Source organism: Protopterus annectens, chromosome 16.part0 (genome assembly GCF_019279795.1).
Source record: "Protopterus annectens isolate FY-2018-M chromosome 16.part0, PAN1.0, whole genome shotgun sequence".
Lineage (NCBI taxonomy): Eukaryota > Metazoa > Chordata > Ceratodontiformes > Protopteridae > Protopterus > Protopterus annectens.
In genome coordinates, this window is record NC_056750.1 from 501,618,762 (window position 1) to 501,641,723 (window position 22,962).

The window sequence follows — 22,962 nt, forward strand, 5'->3', positions numbered from 1 at the left end:
TTTAAGCAATACAATAACACGTTGTTGATACTTTTAACATATGAAACCGGCAGTTTAAAGCCCTAATAGCCAAGGTTGCAGAAGTGTAAACCTTCTTACCCCATCTATCCAGTGTCCCCCTGGAGTCTCTATCAGAAGGGGCAGGATTTTTAGCAGTAGAAGCCTTAATGCCCGTGGGACCCTGTGAAATAGTCTCTGGATCCGCAATAGGATTTTTAAAAAGGAACTTGTGTGAATCTGGAACCCTGTAATATCTGTCAGGTTTTCTGGGAGCAGGTGGCAGAGAATCAGGGACAACTAGATTCCGAAAAGGCATCATCAACAATGTCTAGTACAGGAGGAATAGCTAAAGGCCTATGCTGAGGCAGGAGTAAGAAATCCCTAAGCCTCTTTTATGAATCAGAAAAATCCTGGCTTTCCCAGTGGAAATGCTCCCTTAGAATATGTAAGGTTTCACCAAAAGAAAATTCCTCTGGAGGGGAAGCAGAGAGAAGAGTGTCCTCTGTATCAGAATCCTCACAAGTAGATAAGGGCAAATCCAGATCATCAGAAGAGTCAGAAAAATCTGAATCCTGGTCAGAAGATTCATAAACAACTTCAGTCCTAGGTCTCTTGGAAGGGGGAGGCTGGCTTCCCCTGATTAGAGTTAAGATCTTCAGCCATTCTTATTTGTTTTTTTAGTTATAGAGGCCTGAGCATGTGGCCTGGGCATCGTTTTTTTTAGGCATGGTTCGAGATTTAGGCCTAAAAGAAGAAGGAGGCATTGGTTTTATATGCAAGTCCATAGGCCTGAATACACCCTCAGAAGCCAGTGCCTGCACAGCGGCTCCGGACCCATTCCAGGTAGAAACATCCGCAGGTTGCATAGCTGAAGCATCTCGCGGCATACCAGACTCCGAATGGGTCTCAGTAGAGGCCTGCAAATCAGAAGTAGCGTGTATCAGGGGCTGTGAAAGCACCTCACTGAGTACCAGCGAACTGGCGACTGGCTTAGGAGAGGCATCGTCGGCAGTTTGGACCTCGGCGGCCTGTCTCTGTCTTTATCCTTGCATTTTTTCGGAATCCCGGTAGTCGGATGGCTAACCAACATTTCTGGATAATTAAACTGAGAACCGAAATATTTAGAGGCAAAATTATACCGACGACGGACAGTGTGTTGGTTAAATAAAGCACAAAACAGACAGCACGGTACATCGTGGTCAGGGCCTAGGCAAGGAATACAGTACGAATGAAAATCTTTGAGGTATTTGCTTTCCACAAGTAATGCAATTATTAACTTTTACTGACATTGGTAAGGAGCAAGAAAAAGTTTCCCCAACGGGATACTTAGCTTTAGTTGAAGACTTTGGTTCTGAAACTCGAAAACGAAAATTTCAAGAGTCGGCTGACCAGCACTTGCGAACTGCTTCTGCTTCGGGCACCGCGTGGCAAGAAAGACTGATGTAATGCCGTTGGCTGCATGCTTTATACCCCTGATGACCTGACTTCATGGAAGAAGGGACAGCAACCGTGGGCAGTAGCCAAGTCCTTAGACTGCAAGGATAGCTCTGTCGGGGGAGGGGGTGTTAAAAACTAATTTCCAACACAGGCAGGCATGTATGTGACTAGATAAAGTTAATACACAGCAAGGTTCTTCAAGTTAAATTTGCCCACATTGTACAATCCCTTGTGGCAGAGTTTCAGCAGTATCTAGGTCAGATGTAGTGACACCATACTATTATAAAAAGACAAAAGTCTCAGTGAAAATGTTTGGGAGTTGGCCCTTGTGGTTGATTAATGACAGGGTGCATCAAACATTCCTGTTCTTGTGAGAGTAGATCCAGTCTGTGAGGAAGCTTGAGGTAACTGCCCTTGGCCATGTCCAGAAGAAAGGAGAACCACTGTTGCCTGGGCCTGAAGAGAATCACTACAATGATCTTGGGGGATTCCCTCTGAATCTTCAGAAGTACCCTCAATATTAGGGGAAAGTGTGAAAAAGCACACATGTACATTCCTATCCAAGAATAAAAACATCTCTCTTCCAGACTTTCTTGTATGGAGTCCTGCAACAGACTCTTGCCAAATGATTTTCAGACAGAAGGCAGAGAGGCCTATTTGAGAAACTCCATACAGATGGATCAAATCTCGGAAGAGCCTCTGATCTAGTTTCCATTAGTCTTGTCTGCCACACAATTTTACTCTGGCAGAATGTAGAATGCTTGCAGAATGAAAAATTGCTATGAAGATATATCCCAAGCTAACATGGCTAGTGTGCAAAGGGAGTAACAACCTAGTTACCCCCTGCTTGTTGATGCACTACATGACTGTGGCATTGTCTATCAACTTGAAGAGGTTCCGGGGACAACAGATGATTCAGAGAGTTGCGTGCCTTGATCAAGGTAGCATACCTCTGTCCTTGGTGTCCCATGCAACCTGCACTTTTATCCTTCCCAAAAGTCCAAGGCATATGCAGTGACTGACTGTTTTGGAGCAGGAAGGCAGAAGGGTAGACCTGGATTTAAGGATATTTGTTGTCTCCACCAAATTATTTATCTTCTGACAACCCCCAGCATTGGGATTTGAAAAGGCAAAAGGTGTTGTTGATGTGATCAAAGAAACTTTACCACTGTCTTTTTTATGTGGAGTTTTGCCACATGTAACATGAGACTCATAGAAGCCATGAGATCCAAAATCCTGAGGTATGCCCTCACAATGACTGAAATTTCAGTGGAAAACCTTAGTAATATGTCTAGATATAGATTCATTTTTTCATGTGGAAGAAAAGCTCTTTGAATTGAAGTGACTAGCTAACATCCCAGGAACATAATCCTGTTTGAAGGAGTCAAGAAAGACTGTTGAATGTTCTCTTGGATCCCTGCTTCTGTAAGAGATTTCTCACACAAGAGATTCCTGACACGGACACAAACTCTGCAATGACAATCAAGTTATTTAAAAATGAAAAAAAAATGTGGATACCCTGTAGACTGCAGCAAGCTATAATTAGAGCGAGATACTCTGTGAACACTCTTGGTGCAGTGGATAGTCCAAAGGGTAAGGCAGATAAGTAATGTAATCCAGACACACAAAACCTTAGATATCTGAGGTCTGAATGAATAAGGATGTAATGATAAGCATCTTGTAATTCTAGTGTTACCAGGAAACCTGAAAGATAAGGAAAAGGTAAACAGGTTCAGGAAATAAAGATCCAGGACCGGTTTCTGTGCATTTTCTTTCCCTGATACTAAGAGCATCCTTGAATAAAAATCTTTCCCCAGCTGGGAAGGAGGAATTGGTTTTATTACTTCTTGGGACCGTATATGATGAACTGTTGCAGTCTCTCTGATCTGGAGGATTGGGAATGACTCCCTGGAAATGAGGAATTGTCTGAAACTGTCTGTTGCCAATAAAAATAAAGATTTGGACATTCTAGAAGAATAAAGGGGTCAGGCTGGGAGGGGGTCATAAGGTCTCTTAAATAGTCATTCAGACTTATTGGACTGTCTGGGCTGGTTTGGGAGGTTTGAGGCTTCTTTTTAGAAACCACTTGCTATTTTCTTCTTAAACATCTGTTTACCTCTATTTTGTTGAGACTTTTTATTCTGCTTTTTGCCAAAATTGGATGAGGAGTTACAGAATCCCTTAGCAAATTTTGAAAAGGAGGGGTGAAATATCTTAGAGATTCCCTAAATGAAGTTACCCCTTTCATCACACTTTTTGATCATCTGTACATCAACAGGACCATAAACTAAATATCTATCCAGAGGGAAAATTTAAAATCTCATCATCATCATCACTTGGGAGGTTCTAAGAATGCAGCCATACAAATCTCCTCAAAACAGTACCAGTAGCCATAGCCCTCAAAGAAGCATCAACAGTCATACATACACTGTAAACAATGAGTAGTAACCAGTGCAATGCAATAAACTATTAGTTAAAGCAGATTTGTCCACACAAGAACAAACTGCAGATAAAACATTCCTAATACTTTTATTATTAATCAGAGCAAGCTTTAACACACGAGCCTGACAAACATTAAAAAAATGAAAGCTGCAAAAGTATACACTTCTTTTTCCCATATTTAAAATATTTTTCCCATTCTTCTCTGAAAGAGTAGGACTGGAATTAGCCAAATGTTTTGCAAAAGTGGGATTTTTAAAAAAGTGTACAAAACTGAAAGATCTAATACAGGTCTCTGGATGCCCTCATTCTTGGGTACTAGAAAAATCCTGGTATAAAACTTTTTCTCCACTGGGACCCAGGGAACAGGCTCTATGACTCTCTAAACAAGCAAGTGAAACATAATCTGAGGAAACAAATGTGTTAAGATTCCTTGGCTGAAGAAGGATTCCTGATTTTGGTGAGAAGGATTTCCCACTACTATTTTTAACTGTTGTTGATTATTTATAGCACCCAAGCATCTGATTTTATTTGCTTCCAACAAAGTAGGGGAAGAGACAGGTTACCTGCTATTTGAACAGAACAGGCAGGATGGGGGGGGGGGGGGGTGCTTAGATAGTCGTGCACTTTTCTTTGATTGGGCAGACCCATGGCAGCTACTGCTCTTTTCCTTAGTGTCTCCCTGGCATTTCTTTTTTACTGCTGCTTTCTATATTTTTGTTGCCATGGTTTAAAACACTTAATGAAAAAGGTCCCAAGTCAAGAGGCATAATTCCCTACTATATCTGGGTACTGCTGACTAACAAACTGCATACTCCTTGTATTATCTTGCCCCTTTCGTCCAAATGCTTCAATACTTTAGTAGAGGAGCCACCAAAATGGGCATCTTTCTCTAGGGAGGCATTAAAAATCTGGGATTTAAAATCCTCAGGAAGATTCTGTAACCAAGTCAGGTGTTCCTCCTCATTACAGAGCCTGTTGCTACAGTTCTGGAAACTGCATCAACTGCATCATTGGAACATTTCAGAGTATGCTTTGCTACAGTAAATGCAGAAGAAATCAAATTACTCCAGGATGATTTTGAGTTATAATTTGGCAAAGTGGAAATAATTTACTATATAACAGAGAAAATGGCAAGGAGGAATTTGACCATATGGCCTTAATTTAGAGCTCAGAAGGATAGGGTTGAAGAGGTATAAACCTTCTTGCCAAATCTAATACCCTGCTATCTTTATCATTGAGAATGGGGTTGGAAGATGTTAGGGGCTTATAAGTTTCATGGTTATCAGCAGATATGACAGCAGGATTTGACAGAGTATTTCTGAAAAGGTACTTTTGAGATTTTGGCACCATATAAAGCCTGTCTTGCTTCTATGGTGCAAAGGACTGAGCATCAGGTGAGGAACAAGCAGAATTAAATACAGCCTCTGGAGCATTCATGGAACCTTCTATGCATCCAAACCATTGGGTAGCATGAGCTGAGTTGAGTAAAAAGTCAGATTTGGGCACCCAGCCCTTCAGAGATTTCATGCCAAAAGAGAGCAGGAAACTGAAGCCCTGAGAAGACAATGCTTGGAATAAAACAATGAAAGTCCACATATTGGCATAAAAAACATACAAAAATAAGAGGGTTGGAAGGAGGGTATGCCTAATGCAGCAGTAATCATTTGAACACATACTGTTATGGTAATTTTACTAAAGCAAGTGTACTATGTTCTTCATATGTATCACTGTAGCAATAGTAGCTTATATTATATGAGTAGATTACCATAGCTTAACAAGACAGAGTAGGAAAGAGGACGACCCAGGAAACCTTGAAAAATGGCCATAGTAAAGCCTGTCCTACAACTGGAGAAGGAATATAGCTTGCAGTGCTTTGCAAAGGTCAGCACAGAGGATAAATTTGTTGCTTCTAGAATATTTATAGAATCCAACCCTTTCCAAAAAGCCACAACTGAAGCCATGCTCATAGTAAAGTGAACCTTGACCCTGCCTTGAATTATTTTGTGGTGGTGAGAATGAGAATAACAAAAGGTAATATCATAAGATAACCAATTTAAATATTCTGTTCTGACAAGGCTGTCCTTTTTCTTACCCTTACAAGAAATCAGCAACTAATTAGAAGTTCTGAAAGATTTTCTTCTGTCAAGACAGTACCTAAGCTGTCTGCAGACATCCAAGGTTTGGAGTATCCTTTCTCCCTCATTTTTAGGTTCTGTAAAGAAGAGAGAGAGAGATGGACAGCTTTGCTTAAGACAAACTCAGACTTCTTTGGACATAAATGAAGTATTAGTTCTTAAGGGAACCATGTCTTTGTATATAATCATAAGTTGGGTGTAATACAATCGCTTTAGGGAAAGTGCTTTATGGTAGGTTGTAGCAACATCTTGATAAAAACTTTCAGCTTTTCCCTGTTAGGGGTCATCACAGTGGATCACCGGCCTGCTTATGATTGGCAGTGAATTTTTACGGTGTCAAGTTTATCAACATATTGATATTGTCATTATTTTCAATAAAACAATAGCCAGACTTCCAAAAAGAAAAATACAGTAAGAATTTTGAAATTTAAAATTAGCATTTAATTTATGTGAAGTGGATATTGCTTGCTCTGACACTAGTGAGTTCTATATGTTTTCTGAAAAATCCACTTTCAAGTTGGGTAGAGAGCTTGTTCCTTAATTTAGAACAGATAAACTGCTATATTTGATTAATTATTGGTATATATATTTTAGGCAGTTTCATATTCTCTGGGACTGTTCATTTTCTATCCATCTATAGTTAACTTTCAAAAGAAAATTGGCTTAATATGGCTACCCCATCAAGATCTTTTTGTGGGAATTTGCTGTCTACATATTCCTTCCAAAGATTTGGATCCTATGGATCTGAAAACACTTATTTTTATGCTCATAAAATTCTAAATCCCTAAAAAACTGGTTAAATCCCAGGTTCTTTAACTGGAAGATGTTTAAATATCTGGCAACTGATAATGTTAAAGCCTGTAAATGTTCGATGGATAATTCTAAATGAAATGACTCTTCTTAATATGTTGGAGGAAAGTTTTAGATGTTATAATCAGATTAAAATTATTGTCAAATTCTTATTAACTTGCTCATTTGATTACCTTATTTTTTTCCTTTCACCACCAACTTTCATTAGTAAAAGGAATTTTTGTAATATTTATCTATCAGACAAACTCAATTATTGTATTGTATGTGCAAATAGTTCTGTATGTTTTTCTAGCTCCAGTTGTCACCTTTTACCATTTTATATCAAATAGTTTTGGTACTTATTTTGCTTGAAAAAGTTCAATAAAGCAACATAAAAAAGAAACTCTATCTTTGTGGAAAATGAGATAAGATGACTCACCATAACAGCTTAAAACTCAGATACTCTTCTAGCAGAGGTCAGACCAATCAGTAAGACTGTTTTCCATGTCAAGCTCATCAAGTCAGCCTGATGCAATGGTTCAAGAGTGCAAGAGGTAGTTTTTTGAGGAAAATGAGAAAATGTTGACTCACCAAGAGAGCTTGAAACTCAGATACTAATTCCTCTGACCTCTTCAGGAAGAGTAAAACAGTTTTCCATGTTATGAACCTCAAGTCAGCCTGGTGTGATGGTTCAAATGAAGCAAGAGTTACTTTTTCTAACACAAGACTAAGATCCCAAGAAGGACTCACCTGTTTCTTAGGAGGCTTCTTATTTAACACCCCTTTCAAAAACATCTTATGATATTATATTGAAAGAGAGGGATCCATGGGCAGATAAACTGAAATGGTTGACACATGAACCTTAACTGTGGAGTAACACAGGCCCATGAGACAGAAACTCCATTCTGTGAGGAAGCTTGTGGTAATTACCCAAGACCATTAGTAAAAGAAGGGGGAATCAATGCTTCCTGGACCAGAAGAGAGATACGTGTAGAGTGAGACTGTGCTATATATCCTAAGCCACCATGGCTAGTCAGAGGGTAAGATCTGGTTCCCCCTTGTTTATCTACCACATCACTGTGGTGTTGTCTGTAAACACTTGCAGACATTCTAGTGACCATAGATGGTCAGGAGAGTTAAGATCATTTGTAAGAGCCAACATCTCGTTTATGTCTATCCATTTCGGTCTATCTTTTTTGTTCTAAAGACCCTGCATTTTAATTCCATATACATTGCTCCACAAAGTTTGAGGTGTCTGTTGTAACTAACTGTGCTGGAGCTGGATGAGAGAATGAGAGACTTGGATTCCAAAAAATTTCATGTCTCCACCACAAAATCTCCCTTTTCACAACAAAATAATATCTGCAGATAAGGCTAACATTTCATCGCCAAACCAGGCATACCTTGAATTTTGTGACCCTTATTTTCCTTTATCAATGGCTCTAAATGTAAAGCAAATAATAGAGGAGAAAGATGACATCCCTGTCTGGTTCTTCAGTTAAAACATGGCTTGTAAGAGAGGCACACACCCACCTTAACTCTTGCCTCGGGCCCTTCCTGTAGTCCCCTTATTAAATCTGATATTCTGTCAGGGAATGCAAATATTACTGTTGCCCTGCTTATAAAATTACAGCTAACAGTATCATATTCTTTCTGTGTTTATAAAGTCTTTCCAAGAATATTGGTGCTTTTATTACATCCTGCATATCTCTGGATCATATTTGTTGACTCAAGATATTTCTTGCAAGACTCTGCATGAGAAAACTCTAATGGCTCCTGAAATCTTTATGATCCCACCATCAACATCCCCTGACATTTCACATTCCAGTTTGAGGGGCAACTAACCACTTGTCCACCAACACAGAAAAAAACAAACCAAAGCAAATCAACCCCAGCCATGTTGGGGGCTGCACCGCCCTCTCCCAACTAAATATACCAACTCTGAGATCGCACTACAGCAGTGAAAAGGGGAAAGTTCACCATGGTGGACTAGTGATTAGTTTTCTGGAGTGAAATTGTGATGTTCCAGGTGTTCGATAATTTGCCATTTCGAGAAAGTGGTCTCAACGTTCTAAATTTCGAGTAAGTGGTTTTACGATTATATGAAGTAGATCTGGTAGATGGACAAGTGTTCTTGTTCTAATGCGTTACATTCAACCGGTCAGTTATTAAAAGAAAGTTACAGACAATCATGGGAGGGTCCAGGGGCATTAATTGGAGTAAAGTCTGAGATGGAAAAACAAGGAGCCAATCCCAAAGCTTAGAGGTTTGTCCCTTAATTGAATATTCCTGAAAGACCCATGAGGTTTACCAGCTCAGCAGCCTGTTGAACCTCATTCTTAGTTAAAATGTTTTTTTTTTTTTATTTTCAAGAAACAAAACATGACAACACACACGGAGTTCCAGTACAGAATTATATTTAAGAAAACCCTTTGACCCGATCTTCATTAGGTTCATCTAATAGAGTGGTTTACACTTTGATCATTGAAAATGCCTGCCTTTATGAGGCTATCACCAGACAATAAGTGTGTTTTGTATCAAATATAATATGACAGTCTAGCTGCCTTTGTGGGACACACACTCCTTGAGGCAAATTCTAAAAGCTTTATTATAGAAGTTTTTCCAGTCTGATTTGTCCTTATTAATGCTTGTATCACATGTAGTAATAGAGGCTGTGCCCACTTTCACGGGTCTCAAATCTCCTGAAATACATTATGAAAGACTAATCATCTCTTATTTGGCAAAAAGGTTTATGGTGCCTGCTTATAACAGGTTCATATACACGACTAATGCTATTAATCTCCATTCTTCCTCTTGATTAGCAACACCTTTTTATATGCGGGTGAGAGTGAGGATAGTCACTTAGAGCCACACTAGGTGACTCTCATTATTTTGAAAAATAGATGCATCCAGAGAAATAGCTTACAGCTTACAGTGGAAATAAGTCACAGAGTTTATGGATGTGCACAAATAAAAGGAAAAATGTAAGTAAAGGTATGAGACCACAGAACATTTTGTACAGACGTTTTTTTTACCCATGCAATAAAAACGCACCAACTGGTGAACTGCAGAGTATACAAAACCTTTCATAAAAATAGTGTCTCAGATCTTCTTTGAACATACACAAACTGTGCCTATGATGTAAAGAATACAGCAGTATTGGGTGGTGCCCTGGGATAACCATTTTCACTGTGCTGCAAATTACAGAAATGTTGTTAAATGTAGGCCAAGTGCCTAGAATATCTATACTTGGTTGCTATGGGGTATCTACAATGAGAGGGAGAATGCCCCTGCTCTCAAAGCGTGATTCTATGATGTTCTAGTCTGGAGTCTTCACTATCAAGCCTCTTCCTGGGTATATCATTTACTGAGGGCTCTTCTGATCTTTCTCTTTTCAGGTTCAAGGAGATGAAGTCAGTGCAAAACAGGGGAATAAATCTCTGTGCCTGGATACATAAAGGGCCAGAAACTGGGAGGGATCAGGTAGAAAGGTAGTCAACCAATTTCCTGAGAAAGGTGGTGGTGCTATGGAGCCAGGGGTGGGGTTATATGATGTAAGAGACTGATGTAATCAGTGTGGGTGGAAGCTGCCAAACTAGGAGACTAGTGTCTGGCCGCCTTTTCTCACTCATAGAAACAAAAGGAAAGCCCAAATCACAAATGACCAGTAGAAAACATTTTCAAAAAACTAAAAGATGGGTTCCTATTTAAGTGTGTACACATTGCAAGGCAAAAATCATTTTCAAACACCTGACAGCTACTGTTTAAAAAAATAAACAGATAGGCGTCTTTCCTGTGTTACTAGTTCACCAGATAAACATACCAAGAGAGATGCAGCGATCTACAGATATAATTTCTTTACTGGAGTTTTCACATTAACAGCAGTAGTTAGAGTTAATTAATAGTTTATGCCAAATCCTGGGTTAAACAGAAAAGGTGGTTTAGCTGTATGCATAGCCGGGCCTTAGGCATAGGCCAACTAGGTGGCCGCCTAGGGCGCCACTCTAGTAGGGGCATTTTTCCAGTATTGATTTGGTGTAGGTAGACCAGGATGGGGGCACCAGTTGGTGTGGTGGGGGGTACCGTGGAGCTGTTTTGCCTAGGGCACAAGTTGACCTAAGCCCACTCCTGGCTGTATGATATATGGTTTAGTTTCCTGAGTGCAAGCACACGTTTAATGTAAATGCTTGAGTTCAGACCAGGGTGGTGGTGTGAGTCCAGCCTGTTCTGCCAGCTTAACTCCATTTTTTTTTTTTTTTTTGAGAATAGCATTTGTTTCCTTCAAGTGGACCCACAGTAAGTTTGTTCAGGATGTGATCTCTTTCTTGCCACAACTGTTCAATAGGTCTCTAGTTGGTGAAAAGATGATCTACATTGTCATCTATAGGACCAAGGCTGGAGTGATGAGATTACACTCTTCATCCAGCTGTAAAGGGTATCTGCCTTCTGGGGTGCTGCTTCTAGGCTGCAGAAATAGTATCCTTAATAACTAGCTCCCATTGGTAGGATGGCTCAGCACCTCCTCTGCCTCTTTCCAAGACTCAGAATATTCAAGATTACATTCATACATCACCCAGTGGGACGAAAAAAAAGTTTATGTGGGACCTCATGAGCCAAAGTCTTGTCAAATTTAGGGTCATCCATCTGGTGGGACGGAAAGCAGGAGGTGGTGGGAGGAATCATTTTGTCTGTCTAAGAGATGATGGCCTCCTTGTCAGAGTCTGAAAGGAAAGGAGTTCCATGCCTCCTGCCAACAAGTCTCAGGGCTTGAGCAAGGTCTGGGCGAAAACAAGTGCATAACAGTCACATGATGGATGTCAAGCAAGAAGGAACTAGCATGCAAGAGCACTCCAATTAAGGATGGTGCTTACAGAAGAGAGACTTGCACTGAAGTCAGCATCAATATCAAGTTAATAAACACCAGGATGCAGTCCGCATCCATGACTAAAACGCTCACCAAGCAACAAACATTAGCCAGATGTATAGGCCTTCAGCCAAGAGTCCTGCTGGGTGGATGACATACTGTGCCCCTCAACCTTGACCAAAAGACTCTGCAGAACTTTGGAGCAGTCCTAAGTAGGAGAGATTTTGATCCAAAATACAATCAGTTTCCAGGTGTCGATAGAGACCATTAAGCAGGATCAAAACAGCTGGTATGAAGCTCTGGTCAGTTGGTTAGGGGCTGTACAGTACCCAAGTTCCTGGAATACAGCCAACAAAATGGGAGTCAGGGATGTGCTACCTACAAGACTCTTGTTATCTGCTGAGGTGGAACACTAGTGCAAGTTTGAGCCCTTCCTTCTCAGGGATAAGATCAGTAACCACAGGACCAGAAAAAGACATTCCACCAAAGGGCTTACCTTCAGGCTTCAGTCCCTGTGATTGTCCTATAACTGAGTCTTGGGCTGTGCAAGGAACTTTCAGTCACAGCCATCCTCCTGGTTGTGAGCTAAACCAATACTTGTCATTTCAATTCCTGCAAATGGCATGATTGAACAGCTGACTTTCATGGCACTGTTACACAATGTACTCTTCACATAGATAATACAAGGGATGTCATTGCTAGTTGTAACTAGATATTTGATGTCTGCAGAGACCACTTTGTAGATTCATATCTAGGCAAACATGGGAACTTTTCACTGATATGAATCAGGTTCGAAATCTGAACTATACGAATATCAGAAAAAATGGGAGATGTGCTTACGCTATTTGCATGTGTGGTCATGGCATGTGCTGGCATCAAACTCATGTATCTTAAGCACAGCAACTACTGGGAAAAGTTTGACTGTTATGAACCCAATTACAACAACTATCAAAGAAAGTCACCAGTGTTTGATAAATTATGATTTGAAATAAAGTGAAATGTGACCATAAAACTTTTTTTTTGATTTCTCAGGTTATAGCTAAAAAGGTCCAGTAATGGATTCATCTACCTTATTTATTAAAGGAAGTGAGGGTCTAACTAGTTTAGTTTCCATGCCACTGAAACTGGTATCTAATGTTGAATTTAATTTGGCCCATTACCTGGATAAAAAATGTGGAGAGAAATATTAGGGTTATAAGTAAAACCACAAAAAGTCACAAAGACAAATGCTATCAAACACAATGTTATGAACTCACAGATGATTTAGTGGCTTTTACATAAGAAGAAGAAAAAAGGTATCCATCTACTCACAAATTAGGGTGAACTCAAAAGAGCCAATGATTTTGCCTCTGGCACTAATGAATTCATAGATGGAGAGTCGGCCAGAGGATCAGGAAAGAGTAGGACTAATCAGCTGACCCATCAACTTTTCTTTTCCAGGTGGCAGGTTTGTAGGGTCATTATAGAATCACAGGGATAACAAGACAAGTCAGTCCAGAGACCATGTTCACCTTGCTGATACCCACCCTCAAACTGTACCCCTCCATATCTAGAAAGGGCAAAGCAAGTTGTCCAAGGATGAATTTGCAAACATTCATCCAGTCATTAAGGCTGGATTTGAAGGATGCAAGACTGCCACTTTGCTTGACATGTGGAGGTAATTTATTACACAAATACGTTAAATGGATAATAAATCTGCCTCTCCAACAAGTTTTGCTTACATGCTGATGGAGATTGAATCTATTAGTTCTGGCATTTGTAGAGCTGCTGGTCTTGTAGAGATTCAAGGGTTCAAGGAGGGATGGGTTCCTAATGCCATGGAAAGCCAAACATAGATCTCCACGGAAGGGTCTATAACACACTAAGTATAGGAATAGGGCTTCCAGTCTCTCCTGGTAATCCAGGATCTTTAGGCAAGTAATCTTCTATTATGAACCTCTAGAGCCTTTTAAGTTGCCTGGAGTGTCTGGATTGATACATGCCAAAGGGAGCAATGTATTACACACTGATCTATTTACAGCTATGCTTACAGAAGGATATATTTTTTTTTATTTGGATCATATGCCCTTAGAAATTATTGGTGTTAAATAGAAGGATTTTCTGACTACCGATACTACATGGAGATCGAAGAAGAAGGCATTATCAACCCAGGTTCCAAGCTCTTTGACTACCTTGTTATTTTGTATATGGGTACTGGCTACACCTGCACACTGAGTAAGAGTTGTGTTTTCCATATGTGACAATACTGCACTTTGTTGCATTTAATTTTAAATCTCTTTACATATATCAATGGTTAGTGTGGGTCAGGTCTTGCTGTAATGAATCTGGTTATTTGAAAACAACAATCAGCTTGAAGTCACTGGAAAACTTAGCCATGTGTCTAGCTCTATGGTTTGAAGATCAGAGAAGTATATGCCAAAAAGTAGGGATACTAGTACTGAGATCAGAGGTACACCATCAGTTACCCTTTGAACTTCTGAGGAGGTACCTGCAGCCTTGGCAGTGAGGGTTCTGTCTTTCATCCAGTTTGATATCCCTTTACCATGCAAGGGTTAATGTTTAAGGCTCTTAGCTTGCCTACAATACCAGTATGGGAAAAGGTGTGGTAGGCTGCTTGAGCAAAATTAGCACTATCTACTCTCTCTATGCTGTTCTTCTGGATGTTTACAAACTTAAGTAGACAATATACCCTTGACAAAGCCAAACTGCTTGGGTTCAAACTGAATGAGATTTTTGATACCGTTTATGAAATCAGATATGACGTATTCTCATAGCCTTGCAGATTAGACTAATCAGGATAATGGGTCTATAATTTCCAGAGTCTGTAACAGGGGTATAACCTTGTAGAGAGGCATCAAAACAGTAGTTATTCATGTTTCTGGGCTGTATCTTATGACTAAACATAAGTTTAGCAAGTTTAGGAGGGATTCTACAAGGACATGTTTGATGCTACTTATTAAGCATCCCAGTAAATTATCTGGAACCATGTAAGTAGTACTTTTGTTTTCTGACAGAGTACATTTAGGATGTATTCCTTTATGATCTTAGGGGATGTGACAGGTTCAAGACTTTTCAGAGATTTGATGATTACTATCAACAGGATATTGACAATGTATTGGCTAGTAAACTGGCTACATATTTCAAGTCAGAGTGGGTAGTGCCTTTTTATATCAGTTCAGTACACTATTGGGTATTATTTCTCAATGTCCTGATGAAATTAAAGAAAGATGTGCAGCTGTTCTTTGCTTCTGATGCTAGTTTTATTTTGTGTTTGGCTTTAGTCCTCCCTGATGATAGCTTTTAGTATTTTTTTAACACAGTTTTTGACATATATTTATTGGTAACAGACAGTCCAAAATAAACATTTAAGTGGGAAAAGATCTTTGCTGCATAAGTAGATGCATTGGGACTGGTGATACTGCAAGTCAATTTTGAGTCTCCAACATAGAATTTAAGTGGGTTTGCAGTTTTGAAAGTCTTGCATTCAGACGTGCTGATTACATTGGTGTTTGACACTTGGAAAATGTGACAAGGTTTGTAGACAGCTTTAACTAGGGATGGGGATACTAAAGGAGTACAGTATATGGGACATAAGGTATTTAGGAACAGGTTTAGAATGCTATGCTCTCTAGATAGCTGGTTTATTATTAGTTCTAGTGAATTTCCATTTATTCGGTCTAGGAATCTTTGGGCATACCCGGCTTTAGAGCTATAGGTGCATCAGTTTAATCAAAGGATATTTACTATTGTCATAGCTAAGATCTAGGCAACCTGGTTCAGATTATCGTGGGGGGGGGTCATAGTTAGAAACACTCCCCAAAAGCAGTATGACACCGCACCAGGGGCATCTATCACCTCACCAGACACCGACAGAGGTTGTGTATAACATGGGGGAGGTTAAGGTAGGCTCAGTAGATCTAGTGAACAAGGACAGCAACTAGTGCCAACTGATGGTCAGCTACAGGAAGCTAAAATGTGGGATTAAAAGAAAGCTTGTCAAAGAATAGTTGAAGTTGCCACTCACAAAGGATTTTTTTTTGTGAGACACTCAAGTACATTGCAGAATCTTTCAAGGTCTTCTTGGGACATGGATGGCATTCCACCACCCCCACCCCTGACTAGCTATAAAATGATAATTTATTTTGTTCAGGGTAAGTTGGAGATCAATGAGTTCAGTTTTGGGGATCTCTCTGAATCTGCCTAGAAGAGATGTGTTTTCTTCCAAATATGGAAACACCACCACTGTTTCACTCAGCCCCGAATGCATGGTAAATGCAAAATCCAGATACGGAAGAAATAATACCTCTACAGTGAAACAAAGTTTCAATTACAACACATATATGGATGTGTTCAAGTTGCAAGTGTGTATCAAGATACAGAAAGTTATTTAGACTTTTGGCATAGACCAGAAATACCTTGATGCACTCAGATTTAGAATTCAAATTAGATGTAGTTTTCTTCATTATGTTGGGATGTCCAACAGCTAGTCTCTGCCTAAAATGGCACTATAGGGACAGTTAAGGCTTTAGTCAGTACATGAAATCCATGGAGTAAGAGTTGCAGGCTATAATTTGAAAGGCAAACTGAATTGTCAGCCATGTATGATGCACAGGAGACACTCCAGGTGAGGTTCACTTAACCATTGACAAGACCCCTATTCAAATCATCGCTAGCTACTGGCCCCAAAATTTGACTCAAGATGCCCAATCTGCACATCTGGACCTATCTATCAAGATTTAACCCTTTACCCTGATCTTGGGTGTCTAACTACCCAAACATAATTTGGAAGAACTACACTCATGCCAGAACACAAATGCCCAGAGATTCCTCGATTTTTTCAATGCAAATGCGTTGGAACAGTTAGTTGATACCCCCCAAGAGGTGATATCTTGGACTTGGTATTAATGAACATTAGTAACCGCTGCAGCATCCCTTACAGTATTATCCTCCCTGGTAAGATCAGACCATAAAGCAGTCACTTTCAAAGTCAATATCTCCCCTGACCCCCCCCCCCCTAGCTAGGGTCAGACAAAAAAAAACTTCTCCATAGCTGATTACAGCCTCCTGAGGGATGGTATAAACAGTTTCACAGCCCCCTCCCTCTCTTTAGAAATGGCAACAATATCCAAAACTACACCAAAGCACTATACGGAGCATTTACATCGATGCATGGAATCAGGAATACCAAAGAGGACTAAATAATCCTTCGCAGGGAAGAGTAAACCTGCCTGGTGGAGATCTGCAACAAATAAACTTTATAACAAAAGGAAAAAATTGCTGTCCAGGACCAAGAAGGAGCAGGAGCCCAATTGGAAGCAATCTCTCCTTAGCCTGAACAAGAAAATAAGAGCACTAGTGAAATTCTGCAAAGCAAACTTTGAATCCAGATTGGCCACATCTACTACAGACAATCATAAGGCCTTCTTCACATATGTCTGAAATCTCCAAGGAAACATCCAGATCTGCTCAGAACTAGTGGTCAAGGATACCACATATACAAATGCCGTAGATATGGCAAACTTGCTGGCTGACAAATTCAGCAAAAACTTCACCCCTTTGTGCCCCCCCATGATTAAATCCGGACATCCCCAGTACCTGCCCCTTCCCCTCATCTCTACAGAACAGGTTATCACTGCTCTCTCAAAGGGAAAAGGCACCCGATAACATCCCAGACTGCATCCTGCATGAACTCGGGCAGGAACTTGCAGCACCATTAGGCACCCTTTTCAATCAAAGCCTGACTACTGGCTTCATCCCAGCTGAGTGGTGGACAGTCACTGTCGTCCCTTTGCACAAAGGTGGAGTGTCCACCAATCCGGGAAATTATCGACCCATCAGCCTAATTAGCCAGATCTGCAAGGCCATGGAACAGATTATCATGGACCTCATTAACAAGGACACTGGCAACCTCCAAACACTTGATCCCACACAGTTTAGCTTTATCAAGGGGAGGTCATGTCTGTTAAATGTGGTCGACTTCTTTGAGACAGGTCACCAAAGTCATAGATGAGGGGTACTGTGACCTGGCCAAAGCCTTGAGCACTATTCCCCACTCGGGCATAATAGATAAACTCTCTCTCAACTAGGCATCAATCTATATCTTACCAGATGGGTAGCAAACTGGCTCACTGCTAGAACCCACCTAGTCAAAAAAGGGGAAGCCACCTCAAGCAGTAGACCCGTAATAAGTTGGGTACCCCAGAGTTTGGTCTTGGGGCCTCTGTTATTTGTGATATACTTTCCTGAGGTGCAGGCCAAAACCAGTGGGCTATGGCTGACCAAGTCTGCAGATGACACCAAGCTGGGCGCTGTTATCAATTCTCCTAGTGAAGTGGACATCCTCCAAGAGGGTCTCACCCAAACAAATGACTGGTGCCAGAAACATGGCCTCAAGGTGAATACAAGAAAAATGCATCATCATCCACTTTGGGGAGATTGACGTTCCCACAAATTATCACATTAATACCAATGTCCTAACCATGCAATCAGTCATGAGGGATTTGGGCACCCAGGTTGATAGTAACCTGACTTTTGACCACCATATTGCTTCTGTTGTACAGAAAGCTTTCTACATGGCTCACCTCATAAGTAAGGGTATCTCATCCAGGGACAAGGAGGTCATAACATCCCTGTATTCTTCCCTTACAAGGCCCATTACTGAGTACAACGTTACTTCGGCATGTACTTTGCAAAGCACATGCAGCAGCTGGAGAGACCACAGACGTTCCTCACCAGGAGAATCCAGGGCCTCAAACATCTACCATACACAGCTAGGCTAAAAGCCCTGCCCCTCTACTCAGTTTCATACAGACTCCTCAGAAGTGATCTATGTCTGGCATACAAAGCAATATCAGACCCTGCCTTGATGGGACTGCTGCATATCTGCAAGTCTAGCTCCACCCGAATAACCTGCATGTGTGACCTCAACCTAGTCTGTGACATCAATAGGACCTGTTGGCAGGACAGATTTGTGTCCCAGAGACACCATCTGTGGAATAGACTCCTTCTCCATGTCAAGCAGAATACCTAATTACCCCCTTTTAAGCGCAAACTGGATAGGACACAGAAAATACATCCCTGGGATTCCACCTGTATCCCTGCTGGACAAAGGCTGACTTGTTTAAACATGGGCTAAACTCCTGGCTAGACTTATAAGGGCCTCAGGGCCATTAGCCTAGTAAATTCCTATGATCCAATGATCACATCCTAAACTGACGCACCTTGGACCCCCTAGAAGGACACCAACTACTTAGCCAGCTGTTTTCTTTTCTTTGTATTTAGGCATCATTGTTGGTGAAGGTAGGATTCCACTAGGGTCTTGCTTGCATTTAGTACATGTATACTGAGATTCTGCATGTCTCTCATTGTTGAACACCAAGTCATTCACACCTACATGGGCTACCACTAGATCACAGTAATTGCCTGGTGTGAGGGATTGTAGAACTCTCATATCACTGAACAGAGCACCACAGAGATAACAAATGGCAATCCTGTCTTTGTCCAGCCTAGTAGACATGGAGTCAGTGTGCTTAACAACAAAGTCACCTATTACTAGGACATTTCTCATTTGTAGAAATGAAATTTGTGGTAGCAGCCTATCTACTTCAAAGCCTGGTGACCATAACATGTGAGGAGGCTGAAGAAGTGTTTTTGTGGATTTCTACTGAGTTTTAATTTTTCTAGTTCTGCAAGGCTTGGGAAGACGCTCTCTAACTGCCTCAATATATGACAATTTGATATGTTCCTATCTAGTTGTGGGTAAAGTGTGTGGTGCACACAAACCAGCTTGTTTGGTTACAGGGTAGACTACAAGTTGTACACATTCACATACATGTAATAAATTGAATCGTCTGTGAGCATTTTGGCAGTTCTCACACTGCCTAAGAATTCCAATGCTATGAGGCTGGCAACAGAGGGGACCCAAGCAGATTTGCAATCTACACTTGCAAGGTGGATTGGAGTCTTATGAGGCTTACTTCTCCCACAAATACAGTTATAATAATAACATTATTAATAATAATAATAATAATAATAATAATAATAATAATAATAATAATAATAATAATAATAATAATAATAATACAGAACAAATCATAGCATGCTGTAGCTCATGGCATGCTAGTGACAATAAGTCAAAGATAAAGACAGGACCAATGTAATTTATGGAGACTGCTTGAGGTGAGTGGTACATAAGTACAAATTTCAATTCAAATCACTTGCATCTCTACAGAGCATACTGCAACCCTGCTGCAAGAAGAATGGCATTGCATGGACTCAAGAAATTTACAGCGAGAGAGAAAACAACTGAAAAGGCTCAATTAAGAGCACAGAGATCAACAGCAACAATCTTAAATGCTCTAAAACAATCAGGGGGTTAGAAACTGCATGAGTTCTTCTTCTCTCATAACAAGCAAACAATTTCTCAGCAACACTACTTTAAGGCACAAATTGTAGCATACACCTGTAACAGTATACTCACGTCAAATAGTAAAATCACTTATCCCAAAACTTAAATTACTTGGTAGTGCAGTCATATCTGGTAGATTAGGTCAAAATCAGGAAGTTCGGGGTACTGTGCTGGCTGTATGATCTCCACATGTTGCTATTGGGTCCAACATGGGAGCAAGCACATTCCTAGAATACACTTCTAGGATATAGTTTTATGATGACTATATTACATATAAACACACACACTTACATATATATTATAATATTATATAAATTATGTTTTGCAACACCAACAGAACTTTTTGGATGGCAGGTATATCTTGCAGAGGATACCTCTACTTTGGAACAGACTCCTCACCCACATAAAACAAAGTTCAACCCTGTCCATATTCAAGCACAACTTAGATCTATGGATGAGAAACAGAAAATTTATCCCAGGACTGCCCCATACTAATAATGGACAGAGGCAGCAGCTAATTGCTTTATACCATGCATAAGTCCCCTCAAATTATCTATGGTATGATCCCAGTTATTCTCATTAGGGGTAATATAAAATTATCGACCATGTTATGGGTAAGGACAACCTATAAACAAATGGGATAGGTTATTTTGAGCAAAAAAAAAAAAAAAAAAGGTGAAATTGGCTAGGCTTAAAATGTCCGGTAAAGACAACTAGCCTAGTACTTGCCTATGAACCAATGAGAATTGTATGTGTGTACACACACGCACACACACCGCATCCCTTTCAGAAAGCTCAAAAGACTGAAAATGAAAATATCTAAAACTCAGAATATCAAAAATGGAATTTGCCCTTTCTCCAGTATTGTTCGATCTTGCAGTTGGTGTGTGTATGTCTGTGTACTGTATGTATATAATTAGCAGGGGGGTTGGGGGATGCATTAAAAATATTTTCAATATTTTGAGTTTTAAACATTTTGATTTTCAGTCTTTTGAACTTTTGATCTTCTGACGTAGACCCATATGTATACACACACAAATAAAAATTCAAGGAAAAATATGATTTCCCATTTCACAAAATCATCACCCATTAACACCATCACAATTATTTCCCAGACACACTAGTACAAGAAGACTAAGCTGCAGTGGTGCAGCGGAAGCATTGTCACCACACAGCAAGAGGTCCTCCCGTTCGATTCTCAGCTGAAGTGCCTTCTGTGTGGAGTCTGCATGTCCTCTCCGCGGTCGAGTGGTGTTCGAAAGACATGCGTGAAATGGGCGTGCCTTCATTGAAGGTTGGGTGTCGAGCTGGCACCTTAAAAATATACTGCCAATCATTAGCGGACCGGAGTTCCGCTGTGGCAACACCTAACCGGGAAAAGCCGAAAGAAGAAGAACAACTAGTACAAGAAGACTAAGGGGATTTGTGAATGTGTGGTGCTGAGAAGCAGAAAAGTCATAACCCCATTATTCAAAAAGGGGGCACACAAGAATATCTATCACCATCCGCAAGGGCAGTATGTAAACATTTGTTAGTGATTAATAAGTTCACCTACTGACTAGCCTAATCACGAAGAAAACTTGACTGGATGATGAAAGAATGTGGATTGAAGAAGCCCAGAGAAAGCAAAATGAGGCTGTAAGGGCACAAATAACCACAAATTAAGCAGAAAAAAACTCACATACCTCTTTGCTATGCTGTTCACGAAGTAGCTGCCTCAGTGTTCGGTTGGTTGTTTCAAATGTAGCCAGTTTCTGGATCAGCAATTCCTTCTGTCGGGTGAGTAAGGTAATGTCCGAGGATGTCATCCTCTTCTCCTAAACAATTAATATTAATGTCTGTTATCACATTTTTTGACTATTGATCAATTGCTGGCATAACCTTTTACATGTATGAATAAAAGAGCTTGAAGTTTGGTTAAAAATGTTTTACAAAAATCATCAAAACAACTTGTGTAATGATGAATGTTGTTAGTGCATATGCTCCACAAGTTGGGTGTGCGATGGATGAGAAAGAAAAATTTTGGAGCGAGTTGGATGAAGTGGTGATGACTGTACCCAAGGGTGAGAGACTGGTGATTGGAGCAGATTTCAATGGGCATGTTGGTGAAGGGAACAGAGGGGATGAGGAAGTGATGGGTAGGTATGGTGTTAAGCAAAGGAATGCAGAATGTCAGATGGTAGTGGATTTTGCAAAAGGATGTACATGGCTGTGATGAATACATATTTTAACAAGAGGGAGGAGCATAGGGTGACATACAAGAGTGGAGGAAGATGCACACAGGTGGATTATATCTTATGTAGAAGGGCCAGTCTGAAGGAGATTGGAGACTGTAAAGTGGTGGCAGGGGAAAGTGTAGTTAGGCAGCATAGGATGGTGGTTTGTAGGATGACATTGGTGATCAAGAAGAGAAGGATGAGTGTGACGGCAGCACCAAGGATCAAATGGTGGAAATTGAAAAAGGGTAATTGTGAGGTGATGTTCAGGGAAGAGTTAAGACAGGCATTGGGGGGCAGTGAAGAGTTGCTGAATAGCTGGGTAACTACAGCAGAGCTAGTAAGAGAGATGGCTAGAAAGGTGCTTGGTGTGACATCTGGAAAGAGTAAGGAGGACAAGGAGACCTAGTGGTGGAATGAAAAAGTACAGGAGAGTATACAGAGAAAGAGGTTGGCGAAGAAGAAGTGGGATTGTCAAAGAGATGAAGAAAGAGTATAAGGAGATGAGGTGCATGGCAAAGAGAGAGGTGGCGATGTTGAAGGCTAAGGATAAGGCGTATGAAGAATTGTATAAAAGGTTGGACACTAAGGAGGAAGAAAAGGACCTGTACCAATTGGCTAGACAGAGGGACCGAGCTAGTAAAGATGTGCAGCAGGTAAGTGTGATAAAGG

General features: G+C 40.5%; 1 protein-coding gene across 1 annotated transcript in view; it reads right to left on the reverse strand.

Annotated features, from left to right (window-relative positions):
- Positions 1-22,015, reverse strand: part of ODF2 (outer dense fiber of sperm tails 2) — a 1,208,318-nt gene extending 1,186,303 nt beyond the window's left edge. The window contains exons 1-2 of the mRNA XM_044058138.1: positions 22,007-22,015; positions 21,760-21,891 (exon numbers count right to left, since the gene is read on the reverse strand). Coding sequence (XP_043914073.1) covers positions 21,760-21,891; positions 22,007-22,015 — 141 coding nt within the window. The remainder of the gene's footprint in view (positions 1-21,759; positions 21,892-22,006) is intronic.
- Between the last annotated feature and the right edge of the window lie 947 nt (positions 22,016-22,962).